Source organism: Podarcis muralis, chromosome 8 (genome assembly GCF_964188315.1).
Source record: "Podarcis muralis chromosome 8, rPodMur119.hap1.1, whole genome shotgun sequence".
NCBI lineage: Eukaryota > Metazoa > Chordata > Lepidosauria > Squamata > Lacertidae > Podarcis > Podarcis muralis.
Genome location: NC_135662.1, coordinates 63,910,510 through 63,928,847, shown reverse-complemented (window position 1 = coordinate 63,928,847; position 18,338 = coordinate 63,910,510). Strand labels below are relative to the sequence as shown.

At 44.9% G+C, this 18,338-nt stretch overlaps 1 protein-coding gene across 1 annotated transcript; it reads left to right on the top strand.

Moving 5' to 3' along the window:
* Window positions 1-1,850: 1,850 nt before the first annotated feature.
* LY86 (lymphocyte antigen 86) lies at window positions 1,851-17,870 on the top strand. Its single transcript, XM_028738583.2, has 5 exons — window positions 1,851-2,100; window positions 12,866-12,952; window positions 14,038-14,166; window positions 17,107-17,159; window positions 17,320-17,870. The coding sequence occupies exons 1-5, from the start codon at window positions 1,986-1,988 to the stop codon at window positions 17,401-17,403; spliced, it is 468 nt and encodes a 155-aa protein (XP_028594416.2). The 5' UTR covers window positions 1,851-1,985; the 3' UTR covers window positions 17,404-17,870.
* The last annotated feature ends 468 nt before the right edge of the window (window positions 17,871-18,338 follow it).

Here is an 18,338-nt window from a genome sequence, read left to right as displayed (position 1 = left end):
AACAAAATCTGACATCTGGTGAGGGGGCACGTTATGATCCTTCTTGAGTAGTTCGTCCACCCTGCACTCAGCCCTCAGTTCTAGAAGCTGTCAGCATGCAACAGCAGCCACATCTAGAAACAGCTCCAGCTGGCTGGCTAAACCAAGTGAGGGAAGACGATGGGTCTCAAACTCTCAGTGAGTTAGGGACTTGCCCTGCATGCAAAGACAGGCTCTGGCAGATTGAGCAGACGAGACCAATAGTGGGTCCAATGGTCAAGAAGACAGTTTCTGCATGTGCATGTGCAGGGGGAGGTGGGGCATGTCAACCTGGGAAGGTAGCCCATCAGGGAGAAGAATAACTCGAAGAAGAAGAAGAAGAAGAAGAAGAAGAAGAAGAAGAAGAAGAAGAAGAAGAAGAAGAAGAAGAAATCTATTTATACCCCGCGCTTCCCGGTTCAAAAACCAGGTTCAGGGTGGCTAACAACAAATTTAAAACATTTAATCATAAAAGCAGCATAAAATACAGTATAAAAACATGAAAAACAATAAAAATAAAAAATCAATTAGATAATCCCCAGGGCTAGCTGGCTGAATTGGTCCTACTTGGGCCAGCGAGGAGGCCAGAGGAGGATTAGCTGTGGGGTCTCAGAGTGGGTGATCTTCATAAAACGGGAGGGGGAGTTAAGAGAAGGGAAATAAAAGATCAAGCTGAATTCAAATTAAAGGCCAGGCGGAATAGCTCTGTCTTACAGGTCCGACAGGGGGAGGTTAAATCCTGAACCCCCCCTTATCCTAAACCCCCGCTGCCTTGCAGGTTATCTTTAGGAGAAGAAAAGGCTAAGAGGTAAACCATATGCAAATCAGGAGTGGAGTCCCTAAGACAGTTGGATAGCACCTTGTATGGCTCCTTCTGGCAACTCCTGCAACGAAGCTGGTGCCAAACATATTGCTCTGCTTTCCTTTGGCAGACATCAGTGAGGCCAAGAGAGAGGTCTTGTTGTCTGGGCTGCCCTGGACCTCCATACACACTGCCCAGGCTTGCACACCATGGAAGGTCACTTTGGTGCTGCTAATGCAACGGATTGACTTCACCCTTGGAAGTGCACTCCATTGTCTCTCAAGACAGACAGATGAGACTTCCAGAGCAAGCCATAGCTCAAACTGACACATGTAGTTCCTCTCTTCTCACCTCTTCTCATCTCCTGAACACCCGCAAGTTTACATTACAAGTTATTATATTAAAAAAAAAAAAACCCAAAGCAAAACAATAGCAGAGAAGGGCTATTCCTATGTGCACATTCCTAACTGTGACATTTACCGGCTGGAGGAACATGAGGCTACATAAGGGATGAGACTACAGCCACATAACTTTTCTCAATTCAGACACAACCCGCCATTAGTCTGGAAAAGAGAGCTCTGTGTTCACTCTCTAATAACAGGGATACTCAACCAAAGGTGCAGACCATCAGCTTCAAATTCGCTCTTAAAAGCATTGCATCACACAGCAACTATCCCATTATATAACTGGAAAGTGCAGAGAGTCCTTAGAAGTAAGTCCTATTGAACTCAGTCAGTAGGTCTTATTTCTGAGTGGATTATGTATGAGATTGCACTGCAAAACTGGTTGGACTTTCGCCTGTAACCTGACGAAGCATGAAAGTGCTATAAAGGCTTTTGGGTACTGCATGGGCGATAGCATGAGTGTTCTTGCCGCATGGAATTGAGGTTTAGCGAGTGACTCATTCTTGGACCCTTCATTATTAGCACACAGCAGCAGGAAACACAGCCCAGAGACCTTAAAAGAGGAACACCGCCCCTCTGGTTAGCTAGTTGCTCACTGTTTTATACCATCTCAAGGCACGAGCCCTTATTGGATTAACATTTGTGTAAGCAGTTTGTGTAGTGGCTTGGAGCTGCCACATTCACTAGAAGGAGGAAGCAGGCAAACAGACTGTTTTCAAGATAGAGACACAAGCACACAGTCCCTCTTCCTCAGCGTGAAGATGTTTAAAGTGGTTTTCCTTGTCTTTTTGTTGGTTTATACCACCCCCAGCATTGAATGGCCTACGCATCTCCTCTGCAAGACTGATCGGCTGGAGGTAAACTACAGAAGCTGTGGTGAGATCTTTTAGCTCCATTTAACTTTTTTTGATTGGCAGAAAACAGGCAGCTGCAGAGCAGTAGGTGGCTTGCTGGAGTTGGACATCGCAGACCCGTGGCAGATACCACATTCAGCCAGAAAAGGTTTTGGGTTAATCTAGGACAGTCACTCATCCCAGTCCAGAGATTTATGTGTATCTGGGTGTGGGTGGGTGTGGGTGTGTGCATTCCTTTCATGTGCAAGAATCTCCATCTTTTTTTCCAATGGAGGGACCTGATCGACATAGAAAAATGATCCAGATACAAAAATACACTGTCTGTGTGGATTGTTTCCTCCCATTTAACTAAATGGAGAGACCATTCTGTGCAAGGAGCTTCTTGCGTACAGCAGAATTCCTCTGCTTAGAACTCATGACTAGATTGGAGCAATTTTTTTCCAGCCTAATCATAGGACCATAGCTTGGGGGGGATGAACCATAGCTAAGTTGTAGAGCATATGCATTGCGCACCAAAGGTTCCACGTTCAATTCCTGACTTATCCTGGCACTGATTTGAAAGACTCCTGTCTGAAATGCTGGAGAGCTGTTCCTGGTCTGTGTAGACGATGTGGAGCTAGGTGGATCAATAGCCTCATTCAGTGTATCATTCATTCTGTGTTCTTAATCTGCTTGTACTGGGCCATGGGAGCTTTGCATCAGATAAAACTGTGAATGATGAAACTTTCAGTTTTCAAAATTAAAAACAATTGTAATAAAATAAAGAGATACATAGCAGCCAAAGCCTTGGGGCCAAGGTCCCTTCACCCCCTCCCATAAAATATTTGAGGGCCCCCCCCAAAAAATTGATGGACATTGGCATTCAAACGGTGTGTGCACCGCATCTTGTGATCAATTATATGGGATGCGACTTACCTGCCCCCCTCCCAATATTTTATTCAAGTTGGCACCCCTGCAGAGATATCATAAAGAAAAGTCCCTAATATATGTCTTTCGCCAATTCAGCATGAATTTGGGCTTTCGAGCCAATTTCTAATAAAATCCACAAGGAGGCAAGGACAGGCCCACTGCAAAGATGACGCATGAGCAGTCAAAAAAATAGGTATAGCTTGGGAAAATGCAATTTCGTAACTTTTTTTAAAAGGAAGATTTTATCATACATGTTTATATACCAATTTATTTTCTCTCTGTAGCGTAGACATTGAAAGGCTGCTTGCCACAATAGTGCAAATTCTGGATTTCTCTCCCCCACCCCCACCTCCTCATACACCCTTCCATTCCACCTGGCATGAGGCTTAATGTGCTACTCAGAAGGAGCCATGTTATCCAAAGCTGTCGCCGTGCTCCGCCGTGCGGCGGCTGCTCCTCGCGGCGGCATTTCCCATGGACTGTGGGCTTGTTTGTTCTTCAGATCTGCTGGAAAGAATAAGGGAAACAAGCTGCTACGAAATGAATGGAAAGGCAGCCGCTTGGCAGTGCTTCCTTTTCAACTCGGCGTCTCGGTTGGCCTTGTGCTGCACTGATGCGCCCTGCAGTGGGGACAAAGGGAATTAGCTTCATAGGCATCTCATTCATAAGAGACACGTGACGTGAAAAGTGATTAATGGCAAAGGAGGAATCTGAGCGTTTGTTTTTCCAATTCATCCCAACACAAAGGCTGCCCTCCCTGCTTTCCCCTCCCCTGAAGCTCAGGCGCAGCTTTACACATCCATTAAAATAAAACCAGTGAGGGGCACGAGGAGCAAATAAATATTTGGAATGAAATCTTTTAGCAGCCGATTCTTAGGAGACGAAGTTAGCTTTCAGGTATTGTAAGCGGATTCCCCTCCTGTAATAGGAAAATAGAACTGGCGCTATGAAACTGGCTTGTTTTGTCCCTTCAGAATAGGAAAAACACAGAGATGCCCTCTTACTGGTAGTCCAGGCCTGCCAGTCTCAGCTTTTCTAGACTTGCTACATGTGACCCTTTTCTCTAGTCTAGACACATGGGGTAGGGGGTATTTGCATTTTTAAAACCCATGAGGTAATTTAAATGCACAGCTTCAGATTTATAAATGATTACTAGAATTCAAATAGAAATAGAAATTTGCATCTCACCACTGCAGAGAAGGTTAGGAACAGGTGACCAGGGTGCCTGCTCAGTCTGTTGTTCAGGTGCTGCTCACCTTTGATGGGAAACCTTGTGGTTCTTTTGTCTTTAAACTGGACTTTAAAATAGAAGAGTCCTGCAAATAGGGGACTGTCAACAGATGAGCCACTTTTTACAACCCAGTTGTAAAAGCCAGTTGTGAGCATCCCTGAGATCTACGGATGAAGGGCAGGATACAAATACAATAAAATGAAACAAAACCCTCACACACACACACATAATAAGCAGACAGGGTTTTTTTTTAAAAAAAGTATTTTCCTATATATATCCCAAACTTTATACCATCTGGTTCATACCACAAACACTAGCAAACACAATCCTATACCTTGGTAGCATGTCCCAATGAAACCCATGAGGTTTTCGTCAGAGTAAACATGGTTAACCCAATGCTATACATGGTTTTGAAAGGTGTTAGGCAGCACAACTTCCTTGAATGTTTGATTTTCCTTACAAATGGATGAGTAAATGAATTCACTCTGGTTGGTTAGCAAATGAGGGCCTCTGGATCAAATCTATGCCCCCAAGAGCATAGATTTTTGCCCATGCAGCAGGTTATCTGCTACTTCTCTGATCAAAATGGGACCCTCCTGAAGTGTCTTCTCTTGAGGGGAAAAAGCAGCCATGTTGGAGCAGGGTTGTGCACATTGATCCCCGTCCCCCCAGCAACAGATTGAAGGCTAGTCAGCTTTATGGCTGAATAAGGGCTTGGACCTGGATTAAAGATCCAGCCCTCTATCAGCTGTGGCTCTCATGAATCGTTTCTTCAGCTCATTTCTCAAAAGAGCTTAAATCTAAAGCATGTGGTTCGGAAGATTAGGTCTGTCTGAATTTCTGTGCTTCTGTTGTATCAAATTAGCGGGCAAAGACACAGAGAGCTTTTCTTAAAAAATGAAAAGTTCATACCTGAGGAGAATAAGGATCTCTCTCTCTCTCTCTCTCTCTCTCTCTCTCTCTCTCTCACACACACACACACACACACACACACACACACACACAAACACACACACACTTTTCTCTCTCCACAGCCAAAGTACTGTTCCCACCCCTCTCTCAGTCACTCTGACAAATTAAAACCCAGGCTCATCAACCATCGTGACAAGAGATCAAGAAAAAAAACAAACCCAGAAGCCAGTACATTTCAGATTTGTCTTTCCCAGAGGTTGTGGGCTTAGATTAAACTCTGTCATTTAACATGAAGCATAACCCGGTGCTATTTCCAGAAATCAACACTGTGGCAGCAGGAAGAAAAATATCCCTAAGCTTCAAGGTACCAAAATGGCTCCCCGGTGCATGCTTAAGGAGAGTCAGCAATAAAGACAGATTAGGCGCCAGATGGTTTTACTGATCATGTGAGGCACAAATCAGGGCATGTCAATAGAGGGCGACTTATAAAGCACTCAGGTACCTGACGCACAGGATGACATGAGCTGGTCCCAGCCAGGCTCTGCTCTTTGGGCAGACAGACACTGCAGTATTGGCAGTCCTTTCGTTGAGGGCCAAATATTGATGCCTTCTCACTCAACCAAGCAGTTCAAGTTATATTGCTTGAAGTAGGCTCACGAGAACCGTTTCAGGTCTCAGCAAAGGGAGAGGGGGAAAGGCAAAATTCACCACTTGGTTTTAAACACTTCTGGATGTTTCCAAGATTAAACCGCAAAAAAAAAAAAAAAGGATTGTTGTGAGTTCTGTGGAGTGGACTGTATGCCTGAGTTTCCTTACAGGGTTGCCATACATCCAATTTCCCAGACATATCCAGGATTCAGCCCTTGTATACAGTGTCTGGGAATTCTGAACGTATGGCAACCCAGATGTTTGGGCAAAACTTTTTTTAAAAAAAACACCTCACTTTTTGAAATATGGCAACCCTACCTTCATGTTTCTGAATCCAGCAAGGATTTAATTGCTGGAATAGGCAGGCCAGTTTCTTGGTGAGATAATGGCACAAAAGCACAAAATCCAGAGTTCAGTTGGGCGGGGGGGGGGGTGCTAGAAGCAGGAGGCTGCAGGCTGAAGCCTGTGAGGGAGAGAGATGCTTGATTTCTGATGGAATTCAAGGCAATGGGAGAAGCAAGACCTTCTTGGGGTTTTAATGCTGTCAGCCCCTCCATCATATGCTCAGGCAGTGTTTCTTTTCAGGGGGGGAGGGGAGGTGCCAGTACCTCACCGGCGACTCCTGCGCCCTCAGGGCCCCACCCATCATGAGCATCACTAGCGAGGCAACCAGGGTGCACATGGCGGGCAGCAGAGCGCACTGCATGGTAGAGAAGGGCATCACTGCCATGCCACCCACTCAGTCTAATCTCAGTCTAATCAGTCATAGTTTTTTGCCTGTGTATTCTTTCCTCCTCTAGCCTCCTTCTTTCCCTCACACATTTCAATAAGAACATTTCTGGGGGAGGGGCATATCCTGGTTTGCAAAGGGAAATTAAACCATCGTTTCCCTGTTAGAGTGCCTTAAGAAACTGTGGTTTAACAAGCCACGATAGAAGCACCAAAGCTGAGTGTGTGCAGGGCCACACGCTTCATTCATGATCTAAAAAGCCCAGGTGTCTGCGATTGAGCCTGTCATGACCAAATGTGTCATAGTCTTCTTACCATGGTTTGCACTAATCAGAGTTTGCCCTACTCAGTTGTTATAGCGAAGATGAGTTATCACCAGCCAGGAAATTAGGGAGAGGAGACAACGGAAGCACGTCGGGGGAAATGCAGGCGTGAAACCATGACTTGGCTGTGACACCTGAACCAAATGCCAGTACAGTCATACCTCGGGTTGAATGTGCTTTGGGATGAGCACGTTCAAGTTGCCCTCCGCCTCAACCCGGAAGTAATGGAGCGCGTTACTTCCAGGTTTCGCCGCTTGCGCATGCGCAGACGCTCAAAATGACATCACGTGCATGCGCAGAAGTGCTGAAACATGGCCCCACGTGGACATGGGTTACGTTTGCTTCTAGATGCGAACAGGGCTCCGGAACGGATCCCGTTCACATCTAGAGGTACCACTGTATGCTGAATTAGAGCGGGGAAACAGGTGTTCCTGAGAGACCAGGGTTGTCTGTTCTGGCCAACAGTGACTCTCTAGGGTCTCAGATAGAGGTCTTTCTTTTCACCTGCTGTCTGAGATATTTAAGAGGAAAACAGCAGCAACAATAGATAGCCTGGAGATGCCAGGGATTGAAATCTGTAAGAAAAGCGTTTACTCTGCCCAGTGGCCTTGCATCCTATGCCTTTGGGTGTGCTGGGGCACACATGCCTCATAACCGGCTGACTGCCTGAAATGTTACAACTTCCTCCTTTCTCAGGCAAATTGTTTGGCAGGGGGGGGGTGTTTCATCCCCCAGCAGGAAGTGGGGTGGCAGAAAGCCCAAAGTGCGTTCACAGTGCTGCAGTCCTCTTTTTAATGACCTTCTGCAACTATGCAAGTGTAAAGCTGAAAGGAGGGGGAGAGTTTGCATCAGCTGTCAGAAGTTTGGGGAAACACTGCATTCGGCAAAAACATTTAACTATGATTTTTTAAAAGTGTCCTGCAATCATTTTTTCATCAGTGCTGGTGGGAGTATTAAATGAGAGGGTGTATTTTTAAGGGTTTTGAAAGCACTATGTAAGTGTTAAGAATTATTCATTCATGTGTTCATTTCCAGCTTCCTTCCTGCTCTATTTTAGTGTGAACCTGGGGGATGGAGGGGGGGGGTGAGCTAAAGTAATTCACTGCCCTGCCATTGTTTCACTGTTCCCAGAAGTGTAATACAGAAAGGCCAAATGCCCCCCCACACACACACACCACTAAGAACTGCATGAACTCAGCCAGATCGATGCCTTAGTAGAAACCCATGCCATTGATTTGCAGGATTCTGTTTTTACAAAAAATAATTTAAAGCAATAAAGTGTTGGAAAATTATCCACTAACCGTTCAGGGTTATTGAACCAAATCATGCATGGGCAGTAAGTGGTTATTGGTGGAGGAGGTGATGGAACAAATCTAAACCCCTGTTCGGGTATTCAAAGAACAAAAGGGGAGAAAGAGTGGAAGGGGCAGGAGTTTGTGGGTGCTAGCTCCTCCCCCAGTGTCCCTGTAGGCTATGCCCCCAACCTCCACTCATTAATGCTAAATGCCTGAACAGGAATTATTTATGGGAGGAATTCGACTTTGCACTCTTCGGACCATTCACTCTGCATAAGCATTGCAGCTTTACAGGCAGTGATTCCACCCTCTCCTTCCTCTAGGAGTTCTCCTAACCCAGAGCTAGGGGGACAGGATGCACAAGGAGAGGAGAGGAAAGGCTTGTTGTGTAAGTAGAAATTCTAGGGGCTCCTTAGGTGAATCCCATCCCATGCGTTTGGCTGAACTAGCTTAGTATTCCCGTGGCAATCAGGATCCCTGCACACCCAGTGTTCCTGAGCCCAGGGAAGGTTCTAAGCATGCTCAGCCACACAAAGAACCGCCATCAGATCTTCAGCCTTGATATCCAGAGGATCTGGGTTGGTTCAGGTGGAGAAAGGGGGCATTGGGGGAGAGCTGGTACATGCTTTTATTCCCTCCTGTTTCTTTGAAGACCTGAATAGGGCAGTAGCATGTTTCTATTAGTGATTCCGAAATGCTGGGCGGGTCTCCTCTCCCCAGTGGCTCATAGGAGCATCAGACACGTCAATGTTTGGGACAGAGCAACCTGTTGCTTAGATTATTGGCTGAAGGGATGAAAGAGATAAGAATACAGTGGTACCTCGGGTTACAGACGCTTCAGGTTACAGACTCCGCTAACCCAGAAATAGTACCCCAGGTTAAGAACTTTGCTTCAGGATGAGAACAGAAATTGTGCTCCGGTGGCAGCAGGGGGCCCCGTTAGCTAAAGTGGTGCTTCAGGTTAAGAACGGTTTCAGGTTAAGAACGGACCTCCAGAACGAATTAAGTTCTTAACCCAAGGTACCACTGTACAGAGTTGGACAGGCAGCTAACCAAGTATTTACCCAAGTTGTTCTCTGGCTGAAGGCCTTTTTGATAGGGCGTCATTGCGCATGCACACATCTCAGCAAGCTTCATTTCCAGAACAGGAGATCATTTCCTTTTACCAAGTCAGACTGTGGGTCTATCCAGCTCAGTGTTGTCCAGTGTTTTCCAGGGTTATAGACTGGGGTCTTCCCCAAACCTACCTGGAGATGCCAGGAGCTGTCCTTGGGACTTTCTGCGTGCAGAGTCTGTGTGGCACAGCAGTCAACCCCTATTGGAAACAATATTCCATCCTCAGAGGATAGGGTCCAGTTCGCCATTTTTCCCCTTTCTCTTGGGGCACTGTGGCTTCCCATTGGCTCATGAGGCACAGGTTGCATATGCAGTTATTCCATGATCAAAAGGATGAAGTGTGACGAGTAAACTTTGAATTCTGCGAGTGAGAACAGATTGGAGAAAGTGGGTGGAGGGAAGACTGTGAATTCAACAGTGCCACTTGTTCTAGAATGTGGCGGCGAAGTGAAAAGTTGAAGTGAGAGTGTCATTTTCTCCTAGGAAAGAAGGGTAAACATTATGACTCTGTGAGAACTGAGGATGTGTACATTTGCAGCCTGCAGTTGGACGGGTGGATGAAGGGGGCTCCCTGAGTGAAATAAGGAGAAGGCTGGTCCTCAGTCAGGACTGCAAACTGGGCTGGGCTTCTTTTCCCAGTCTGTGCATTTCAACGTAAGAAGAGCTTGCTGGGCCATCTAGTCAAGCATCATATTTTCACAGTGGCCAAACAGATGACTGCAGGAAGCCCCAAAGCACAACAACACTCTCCCCTCCTGTGGTTGCCAGCAATGAGTATTCAGAAGCATTGCTGTCCCCCACAGTGCACTGCTTAATCCGAGCCAGAGCTCACCTGGAGTTAAGCCCAGAATCTGCTTTCAAAAGCATAGCTCAGCATCAAAACTTGGGAAACAATATAGACAAGGATGCCTTTCAGCATATATACAGCACCTTTCCTTTATCAGCTGAATAATCACCAACAGCCTCCCCACCACACAACCTGGGGAGCGCAGAAACAGCAGTTAGGCAACACGGGACCCAGGCTATTTTGAGCATCGGGGTCTATTAATCAAGATGGGGCATGTTAATTGGCTGCCCCAGGCACAACCCACTAGGTTGTGTATCCCAAGCTAAACAGCTTTCTTAAATGGCCTGCAGCACCCTGTAGAGCAGGCATGGCCAAACTTGGCCCTCCAGCTGTTTTGGGACTACAACTCCCATCATCCCTAGCTAACGGGACCAGTGATCAGGGATGATGGGAATTGTAGTCCCTAAACAGCTGGAGGGCCAAGTTTGGCCATGCCTGCTGTAGAGCAGTGTTTCCCAACCTTGTGCCTCCAGCTGTTTTTGGACTACAATTCCCATCATCCCTTGCCACTGGTCTTGCTAGTCAGGGATGATGGGAGTTGTAGTTCAAAAACAGCTGGAGGCACAAGGTTGGGAAACACTGCTGTAGAGGATAGGAAAAAATGCTGCGTTGACTGAAATTAGCCCAATCTGCCATTCTGTGAATTGCGCGCGCGCGCGCGCACACACACACACACACACACACACACAGAGAGAGAGAGGTTTCATGACATCTGAAACAAAATATAAAATGTCAGCTGCTGTACATCTCTCCCCACTGCAGGTGCAAAACTAATCCACACTTGAAGGCACAATGCAGAGATAGAAGAATTACTGTTCTCAGATCTGTGACTTGTGCAGCATACAAGCAACATTTTGAAGAAGGAAGGAAGTGTCTCTCTCTCCCCCCCACCCCTGACCTTCTGCACAAAAATAAAAAGAAGTAAAACATTCTCTTGCAGAAGTCAAATTATCATTATCCAGAAGAAGCTGAGGAGGAAATGGGAAAGGGGTAATGAAAACACCGAAAAGAGAAGTCAAAATCAACCTGGTTTTGTAGGTCCTTCCCGAAAATACAATTACAAAATAACTGTCAGAAGTTTTTAAATCAAAAAACCATCAAAAAACAATGTTCTAACAGTAACCGTGTAAAAAAAGAAGAAAAAGATTGCTGCCAAGTTCCCAACATACATTAAAGGGAGATGCATGGGGGCTTGTCTCCTTGGCTGAAATTAATGTGTGACATGGCTTCAACTGTGTTGGCATTTCACGCACCCCGCACAAAAGGCAGCCAGTGAAGAAGACTGAGGGAACAGAGAAAGACGAACGCTAGGAGATCACACCTGCAATATTCAAAAACCAGAAGGGGAATCTTGAAGCCTAGCTAGCTTTGACATGCAGCCACTGAAAACAGAAATAGCAGAAATGGTGAGGGGCAAAAGTAGGGCTCCATTTCAATAATTGCCCCATAAGTCAGGGCTGGCCTTCAGTGAATGAAGAACAAAGGAAAATGCAGCCTTTTTTTCTATAGCATTGGCTTTTAAACTGTGGCCTGGGAACCACCAGTGGTCCTTGGTGCCCATAAAGTAGTTCCCTCCATAATGAAGGCAGAGGAAAACACTATGGGATTATTGGGGGGGGTTGCTCTGTTTCAAGTGCCATCTCAGCAGTATTGGGGGTCTGGCTCCCAAAAAGAGTTCAGATTTGGATAAAATCTAGAAGGAACGAAGAGGTGGCAATACAATGGTTTCAGAATTCTGGGTGACTCTGGACAGCTCCATACAGAGCTCAAGTGGGAGACTCCATACAAGTTGTTTCAGCACCAGTCAGCCTCAGACTGAGCCTCCAAAAGGAACTGCTAATCTGAGAAGCTGGATCTGTATTCTTGCTTTAGTAGTCATCAGCTTCAACTGAGATGGGGAGACTGTGGTCCCACTTGAGTTTCTGACCTGGAACCCTCAAAGTCAGAGGAGGGCAGCATGACCTCCTCGGACCTCAGGAGTACAGGCATTGTGGGCTCCTCTTGCACAAGTTCTTCTGGATTAATATGGACATCAGGGTCTGGGGGCAATTGCTATGCTATCCTATTCTATGCTATGCTGGAGTTTATTTATATACCACTTTTGCACCCAAAGTAGAACAAGGCAGCTTCCTATGCTGCTATGTAACTGCAGCAGGTTTTGAGGTTCCTTGAGTTCATAGAATAAGGAAGCGTGGTGGCACTCATAGAGAAATGGAACAGCACATCATCAGACCAAAATAGTGGTTCTCATTACAACATTTCATTTCAGAGTGGCGCTTTCATAGGACATTTGATCTTAGGGCCCCTCCAGACTGGTGTTTTATTGCAGGTTTTATTCTTAATGCAATCAGTGCATTAGTGGGAGATATCTTCTACTTTGTTTTGTCCTGTAATGCTTTCCCAATGCTACCACATTATTGCCGTCCAGAGGGGCTATAGCCCAACAAAAGCAGGACAAAAATAACCAGAACATTTGTGGTCTAAAAAGTGAGACGATTTCAGCGGGAAGTTACGGCATTGGTACTGACTGGAAATGCAGCAGTGTGGCCAGCCCAGAACTTGTGTAACTGCAAGCAGGGGGGTTGTGTGTGTCCACCCTGATAGCATCAAATCAAATGAATGAATATCCAGTGGAGCCACCAGATTAGTAGAGCAATATTTTCTGGATATCTCTACCAAACTTCCCATTTAGGGGTCCACTTGCTCCTAAATCAAGTCTCCTTTGTAATGTATAGAAAATTGGTTCACCTGTGGCTTTCATTTTCTTTTCTTCACAGATCCACTGCAAGATTTGGCTTTTAGCATTGACACCTGCTCCAGTGTAGTGCCCGAAACTATTAACATCAGAATAGCAACCATTTTAAGTAAGTATAATGTGTTTGACTGTCTCCCAGGACTCTCAGTCCTCAGAACTCAACCGCAGCCAGATGATACCTCCAAGGATGGGGGTGACTGAGTCCCTGAAGCTCCCAAGAGGAAATTGTCCCTAGACAATCAAGTCTCCATCCCTGGTCTCAGAAAAACACCCTCTTCCTATACCACACCAAACACAAGGGTTGCAGGGTATCTTTCAAGTATGGCATAGCACATACCTATGTAATGGGACACATAACCTTTATTTTCCAAAACAGACCCCTGCCAGGGAAGCGGGCAGCTCAACCTGACCGCTCTCTGGCAGCCTGTATAATGTACCCATCGACTTCAGACCAGTGCTGAAGCAACGCTCCAATTTCCTTACTTCCAAACTTGCTTTTATCTATGTAATAGCAAATCACATGCAACGAATTGCCCTTGCAAGAGTCCAATCCAGATCAGGACCCAGGGAGCGGGGCAAGACTGAGTGTGTGTCTAGATACATTCAGCCAATCTGTGCCCTGATAATAGGCCTTTCCCTCAACATGTACTTGTCTAATGTGGCAGTCATGGACATATGTGTTCAGTTGGGCTTACTCCCAAAAAAGTGTGTATAAGACAGCTGCCTAATTTTGGAAACCATCACTATTTATTACACTCAGAAACGCATAACATCTTGCTGTCACCAAGGTCCTCTTCAATATGCATAAATGTGAAGGATATCCTTCTTGGCATCAGCATCCCAGTAATGGAATTCCTTCCCTTTTCAGATTCATTGGACATGGACTTGGTTGGGTTTTCAGGGCCAAGCTGAACTTGTTGTTCATACTGTGGATTTCAGCTTGTTCGTTCTGTTGGTTTTAAATATGTGTTTTGCGTTTATTTTAAAGTAACCCTCTCTGGGATTGTCTTGGCAATGATAAGCAAGTAGAAAATATTTTAAATAAATAAATAGTGGTGATTAAACCCATGATGTAAACAAAGAACAAGATTTCCCTCCCTCCCTCTTCTTAAAAAAAACAACAACTAACATAGTGACAATGTTCTGATTTCCATACAATTTCTCATTAGATTTATATTCTGTCTCTCTCTACAGGGTACAGCATCAGGAAACTGTCTGTGGAAGTAACTCTTGGCATGAATGGAGCGAGTGTTCCATTTTACTCCAAGGAACTTTGCGAAGAGGATCACCCAGAGTTTCTTTACTGCGGAAAGAAGAAAGGAGGTGATTAATTTTTCAGGAATAACATGCTAAATGTTCAGTGGCTAGCAGTTGTAGTGAGCAGGGAGAAGGTGCTGTTTCAGTTGAACACACCAGGTTGGAAATATCTGACCAGCCTGTTTAATTTTACACAAACAATTTTCCATGTCAAAATCTTTTCCTGCAAAAAGCATTGTGCTAGAATTTTCTTGTAGGAGGTTCTACTTACAAGGCAGAGCCCAATGTGAAGGTATACAAAGCTTACAGGTAGACAGGTGTTGCTCTGATCTGGTAAGCGCATGGACGAAAGGCTACCAGGAAAGCTCGTGGGTGTCTTGTTGAATTCCAGGATGAGCAAACATAGGACACAAACATCTTAAATAAACGCAAGCCCAAGGGATAAGTGAAGCACAGCACCTTTAGCAAGGAAAGGGCAGTAATTCAGTGGTAGAACACCTGATTTGAATGCAGAAGGTTACAGGTTCGATCCAGGGCAACTCCAGGTAGGGCTAAGACTGTCCCCTGCCTGTGACTCTGGAGAGCCACTGCCGGTCAATGAAGACAGTTCAATGGTAGACAGATCAATCCTACTACCATTCATTCCTGATTACAGCAAAATGTCTACAAGTAGAAATATGACTGGGTTAAATTACTCAAGAAGCATGGAGCAATTGCAAAACACACAGCTGCCATTCAGTACATATGCAGTAGCGCTGTTTTCATTACACTGGTATGCATGGTGTTGGTCACATCAACAACACTGAGAAAATATCAGTAGCGTTTGCGATAATGAACAACATTCCCACTGCCAAACATGCATTTCCACAACTGTATACCATAGGGGTAAAACAAATTGTATTCTTGGCATACATAACTGGTAAGCAGGGTGATCAATTCGTTAAAGATTTGTCAATCAATCAATCAGCTGCCTTGCTCGGAACAATTCACTAATGAATTTTACATAAATATAATGACCTATTGCAAAGTCATACTAAAACAGCCTTTTTAAAGCTTCCTTCCCACATTACTTAAAATAACTCCTTATTTTATCCTAGCTTCTAATAAAGACAATAAGGGGAAGGCATGTTTTAATTTTCTCGATCATCAAGATTTGACATTTGGAGGAATTACATTTGCCTGGCTTGCAGCGTGAGAAGTCCTTCAGGAGTTTCAAGCGTTGTGGGCCCTATCGATTAATCAGGAGGAAAGTGGTCATCCGCCATTAACACGTTCGATTGTTAAGCCTGAAATGCTATACTGTATACACTTACCGGTACCTGGAATTTGGCGAGTCCAACAAGTTCTGCTGCACTGGGCGCCAGCACTAGAGGGCACTGCAGGGCTTCTCAGCTACAACATAGTGACTTGAGCAGAACGGAAGGTGAGAGGTGGGGGGTGCCAAATTTTGGCTTTGTATAGGGTGCTGTCGAAATGTTAAAGACCAACATCTGCCACTGAATTTGGGGACCCAAAATGTCAAGCTTCAGTGGTCAGGAAAAGGCTGAGCCACGGAAGCAGGTTTTTAGAGGTTAACTACGAGGGCAGTTTGAACATGCTACTGCTTGGTGAGGCATTGGATATTGCTCATTGCTGTGCAGCCCTCTGTTATCGGTAGATAGCGCGCACACGGACAGTGTGCAGTAAATGAGAAAGAAACGTGCTTTGATAACACAATAAGGTAATCATGTGCAAAGGCCCCCGTCGCTCTTTCTCTGCTGCAGTCACATCTCAGTATGAAACATAATAAACACCGCGCTGTGAGTTTCATGACCGCGCAACAGTTCATCTACTAAGATGGCCTCGGAGGAATTGCTAGCACTTTTAAAAAAATATGTCACAGAATAATAGACAAATACTACATGAGCAACCAATCATGCAAATTATTGAAGTCAGACTGATGGAAACATTACATTCCGACTCTCTCTCTCTCTCTCTCTCTCTCTCTCCCTCTCTCTCTCTCTCTCTCTCTCTCAATTGTATATTGAATTAAAGAAAAATGAGAAGAAGAATAAAGGCACCCACAGATCTCCTGGCAGTCTGCCTTATTCTGATGAAGTGCTTAATAAGAACCTGTAGAAAATACATTAGAGAGTACTGGAGTCCATGGTGGGTCCCAACACAAACTGCTGTGCACATGTTAAATCAGAAGGCCACATTTTTCTGGGGGTTTGCAAATCCTCAGTAAGACAGGGGAGCCTTCAGCCCGCTGCCCTGCAGAGCCTTCGCACGGCTATCCCTGGCTTTTGCGGGAGGTGGGGGAAGGGACAGAGCGAGGCTCTCTCACTTCCCCCACCTCCCGCAAAAGCCCCCAAGAGCCGCGCTACCTTTAAAGAGCCATGCGGAGCGTGTGTGCAGCTCTTGGGGGCTTTTCCCCGAGGAGGGAGAAGGGCAACCCGTCAGTAGGTGCGCCTTATGGTCAGGTGCGACTTATGGAGAGAAAAATACGGTAAGTCTGCCCCCTGAGGTTCCCCACCCTGGTCTAGAGCAAGGAACAGTATTCCACAACATGGAGGCAACAAGCAAGAAAGGCCCTTTTCATGTGTCTTCAAGGCATGCTTTGGAAATGAATGGCCATCTCTGTCTCTTGGCCCTGTTTTGGTTCCAGTCTTGTTGGCACTGGCCACATTTGGTATACAGGAGGAGTCCTACTGCCCACACTCAGTTAAAACAGCTATAAATACCCATATGTCCCGGTCACTGTGATAAACTGCTAGATGTCCGAAAGTTTGTATGTTCTTAATGCACCAGGGAAGGAGCGAGCTGGAGAAAGCCCATTAGACATCTACTGGAACAGCAACTCTGGATCTCAGTTCATTTCTGAGCAGGGATTTCATTTCTGGTTTTCTTCCAGGATATTGGAGTTATCCATTATAACCATGGTTATTATGTGCACAGACAGTACACTACCTAGCTGTAAAATCATTTCTGGCTCTCTCACTTGCTACTGATTTATTTCCTTTGCAGAACTAATCTACTATGAAGGGCCTGTCTCGCTGGGATTCCATGAGCTCCCTCTGGTAGGCTTTTTCTGGTTTGCCCTCTGAAATACAAGTATTATTCGAGTAGCAAAACCACCAGTGGCAGTGATGACATTATAAGTGAACATGCCCCCCAAAGGGGGGAGCCAATCATTGCAGGGTTATTCTGATCTAATGACTTCCTCTTCTTTCTTTCTAGGGAGACCTTGGTGTAAAGGTGAAGCTTTTAAATCAAGACCATCACACTATTATTTGTGCTAATTTCACTGTTAAGAGTCACTGAAAGGGTGTTGCTATTTTTAATGCAGTCATTAAGGGACACGACTAAAGGCACCATGAACTAGAGAAGGGATTTGTTTTACTTCTGGAAACCTTACTGTCTGCAGTCTGACAGATGTGGCGTAGCAAAATAATGTAACATGCAGGTTTAGTTGCAATTGCTGTTTACATTCTGTTGACCTAACGAAAGTACAAAATCCCTGTATGCCAATTTGTCCCAGCAAGGTTCAATGCAATATATTCAGCTTTCCTTCCTATAACACGCTGCTTCCTTTCATTACATGTATTGTTTAAACTCAAGAGTATGAATCAAAGAAAAAGTACATTGAGGTTCTCTCAGTTACTAATTCTTCCAGTCTGAAATTCAGTTCCCCACATTTCTGCAGTTTTTTGCAAAATCCTCTTTTTAAAAAAATAAAAATCATGAAAATTTCGTGCAACTTTTTCCTAATAAACATATTTTTATACGCAGTTTTGATTAGTATACACTTATGTGCAAGCAATTTCTCATCATATAATGTATTTCAATATGTTATTTTCACGAATATATTCATTTTTATGCAATTTCCTCCTAATATATGCATTTTTATAAACATTGTTTAGCTAGAAAACTGTATCACGAAGTCTACTGTCCCAGGGAAACTGTTGGAAAGTATTATTAAAAGTAAAGCATATGGAAGAACAAGTCTTGCTGAAGAGCCAGCATGGCTTCTGCAAGAGCAAGTCCTGTTTCATGAACCTATTAGAGTTATTTGAGAGTGTCAACAAGCATATAGGAAGAGGTGATTTGCATGACATAGTGTACTTGACTTTCATCAAGCTTCCAGCGAGCCTCCGTGGTTTCCCACATTCAGTTAAAGCCCAGAAAATGATGTCACGAGGTAACAGCCAGGGGGTTGCAGGGGACTGAATTAAATGGAAAGAAAAATGTACACACAC

What these genes read in the sequence shown, in the direction of transcription:
- LY86 (XM_028738583.2), top strand. Translation starts at nt 1,986, where the DNA reads ATGTTTAAAGTGGTTTTCCTTGTCTTTTTGTTGGTTTATACCACCCCC. An exon ending in GGTAAACTACAGAAGCTGTG is followed by an intron (nt 2,101 to 12,865) that starts GTGAGATCTTTT and finishes TTTTCTTCACAG; the next exon opens with ATCCACTGCAAGATTTGGCT. An exon ending in GATTCCATGAGCTCCCTCTG is followed by an intron (nt 17,160 to 17,319) that starts GTAGGCTTTTTC and finishes CTTTCTTTCTAG; the next exon opens with GGAGACCTTGGTGTAAAGGT.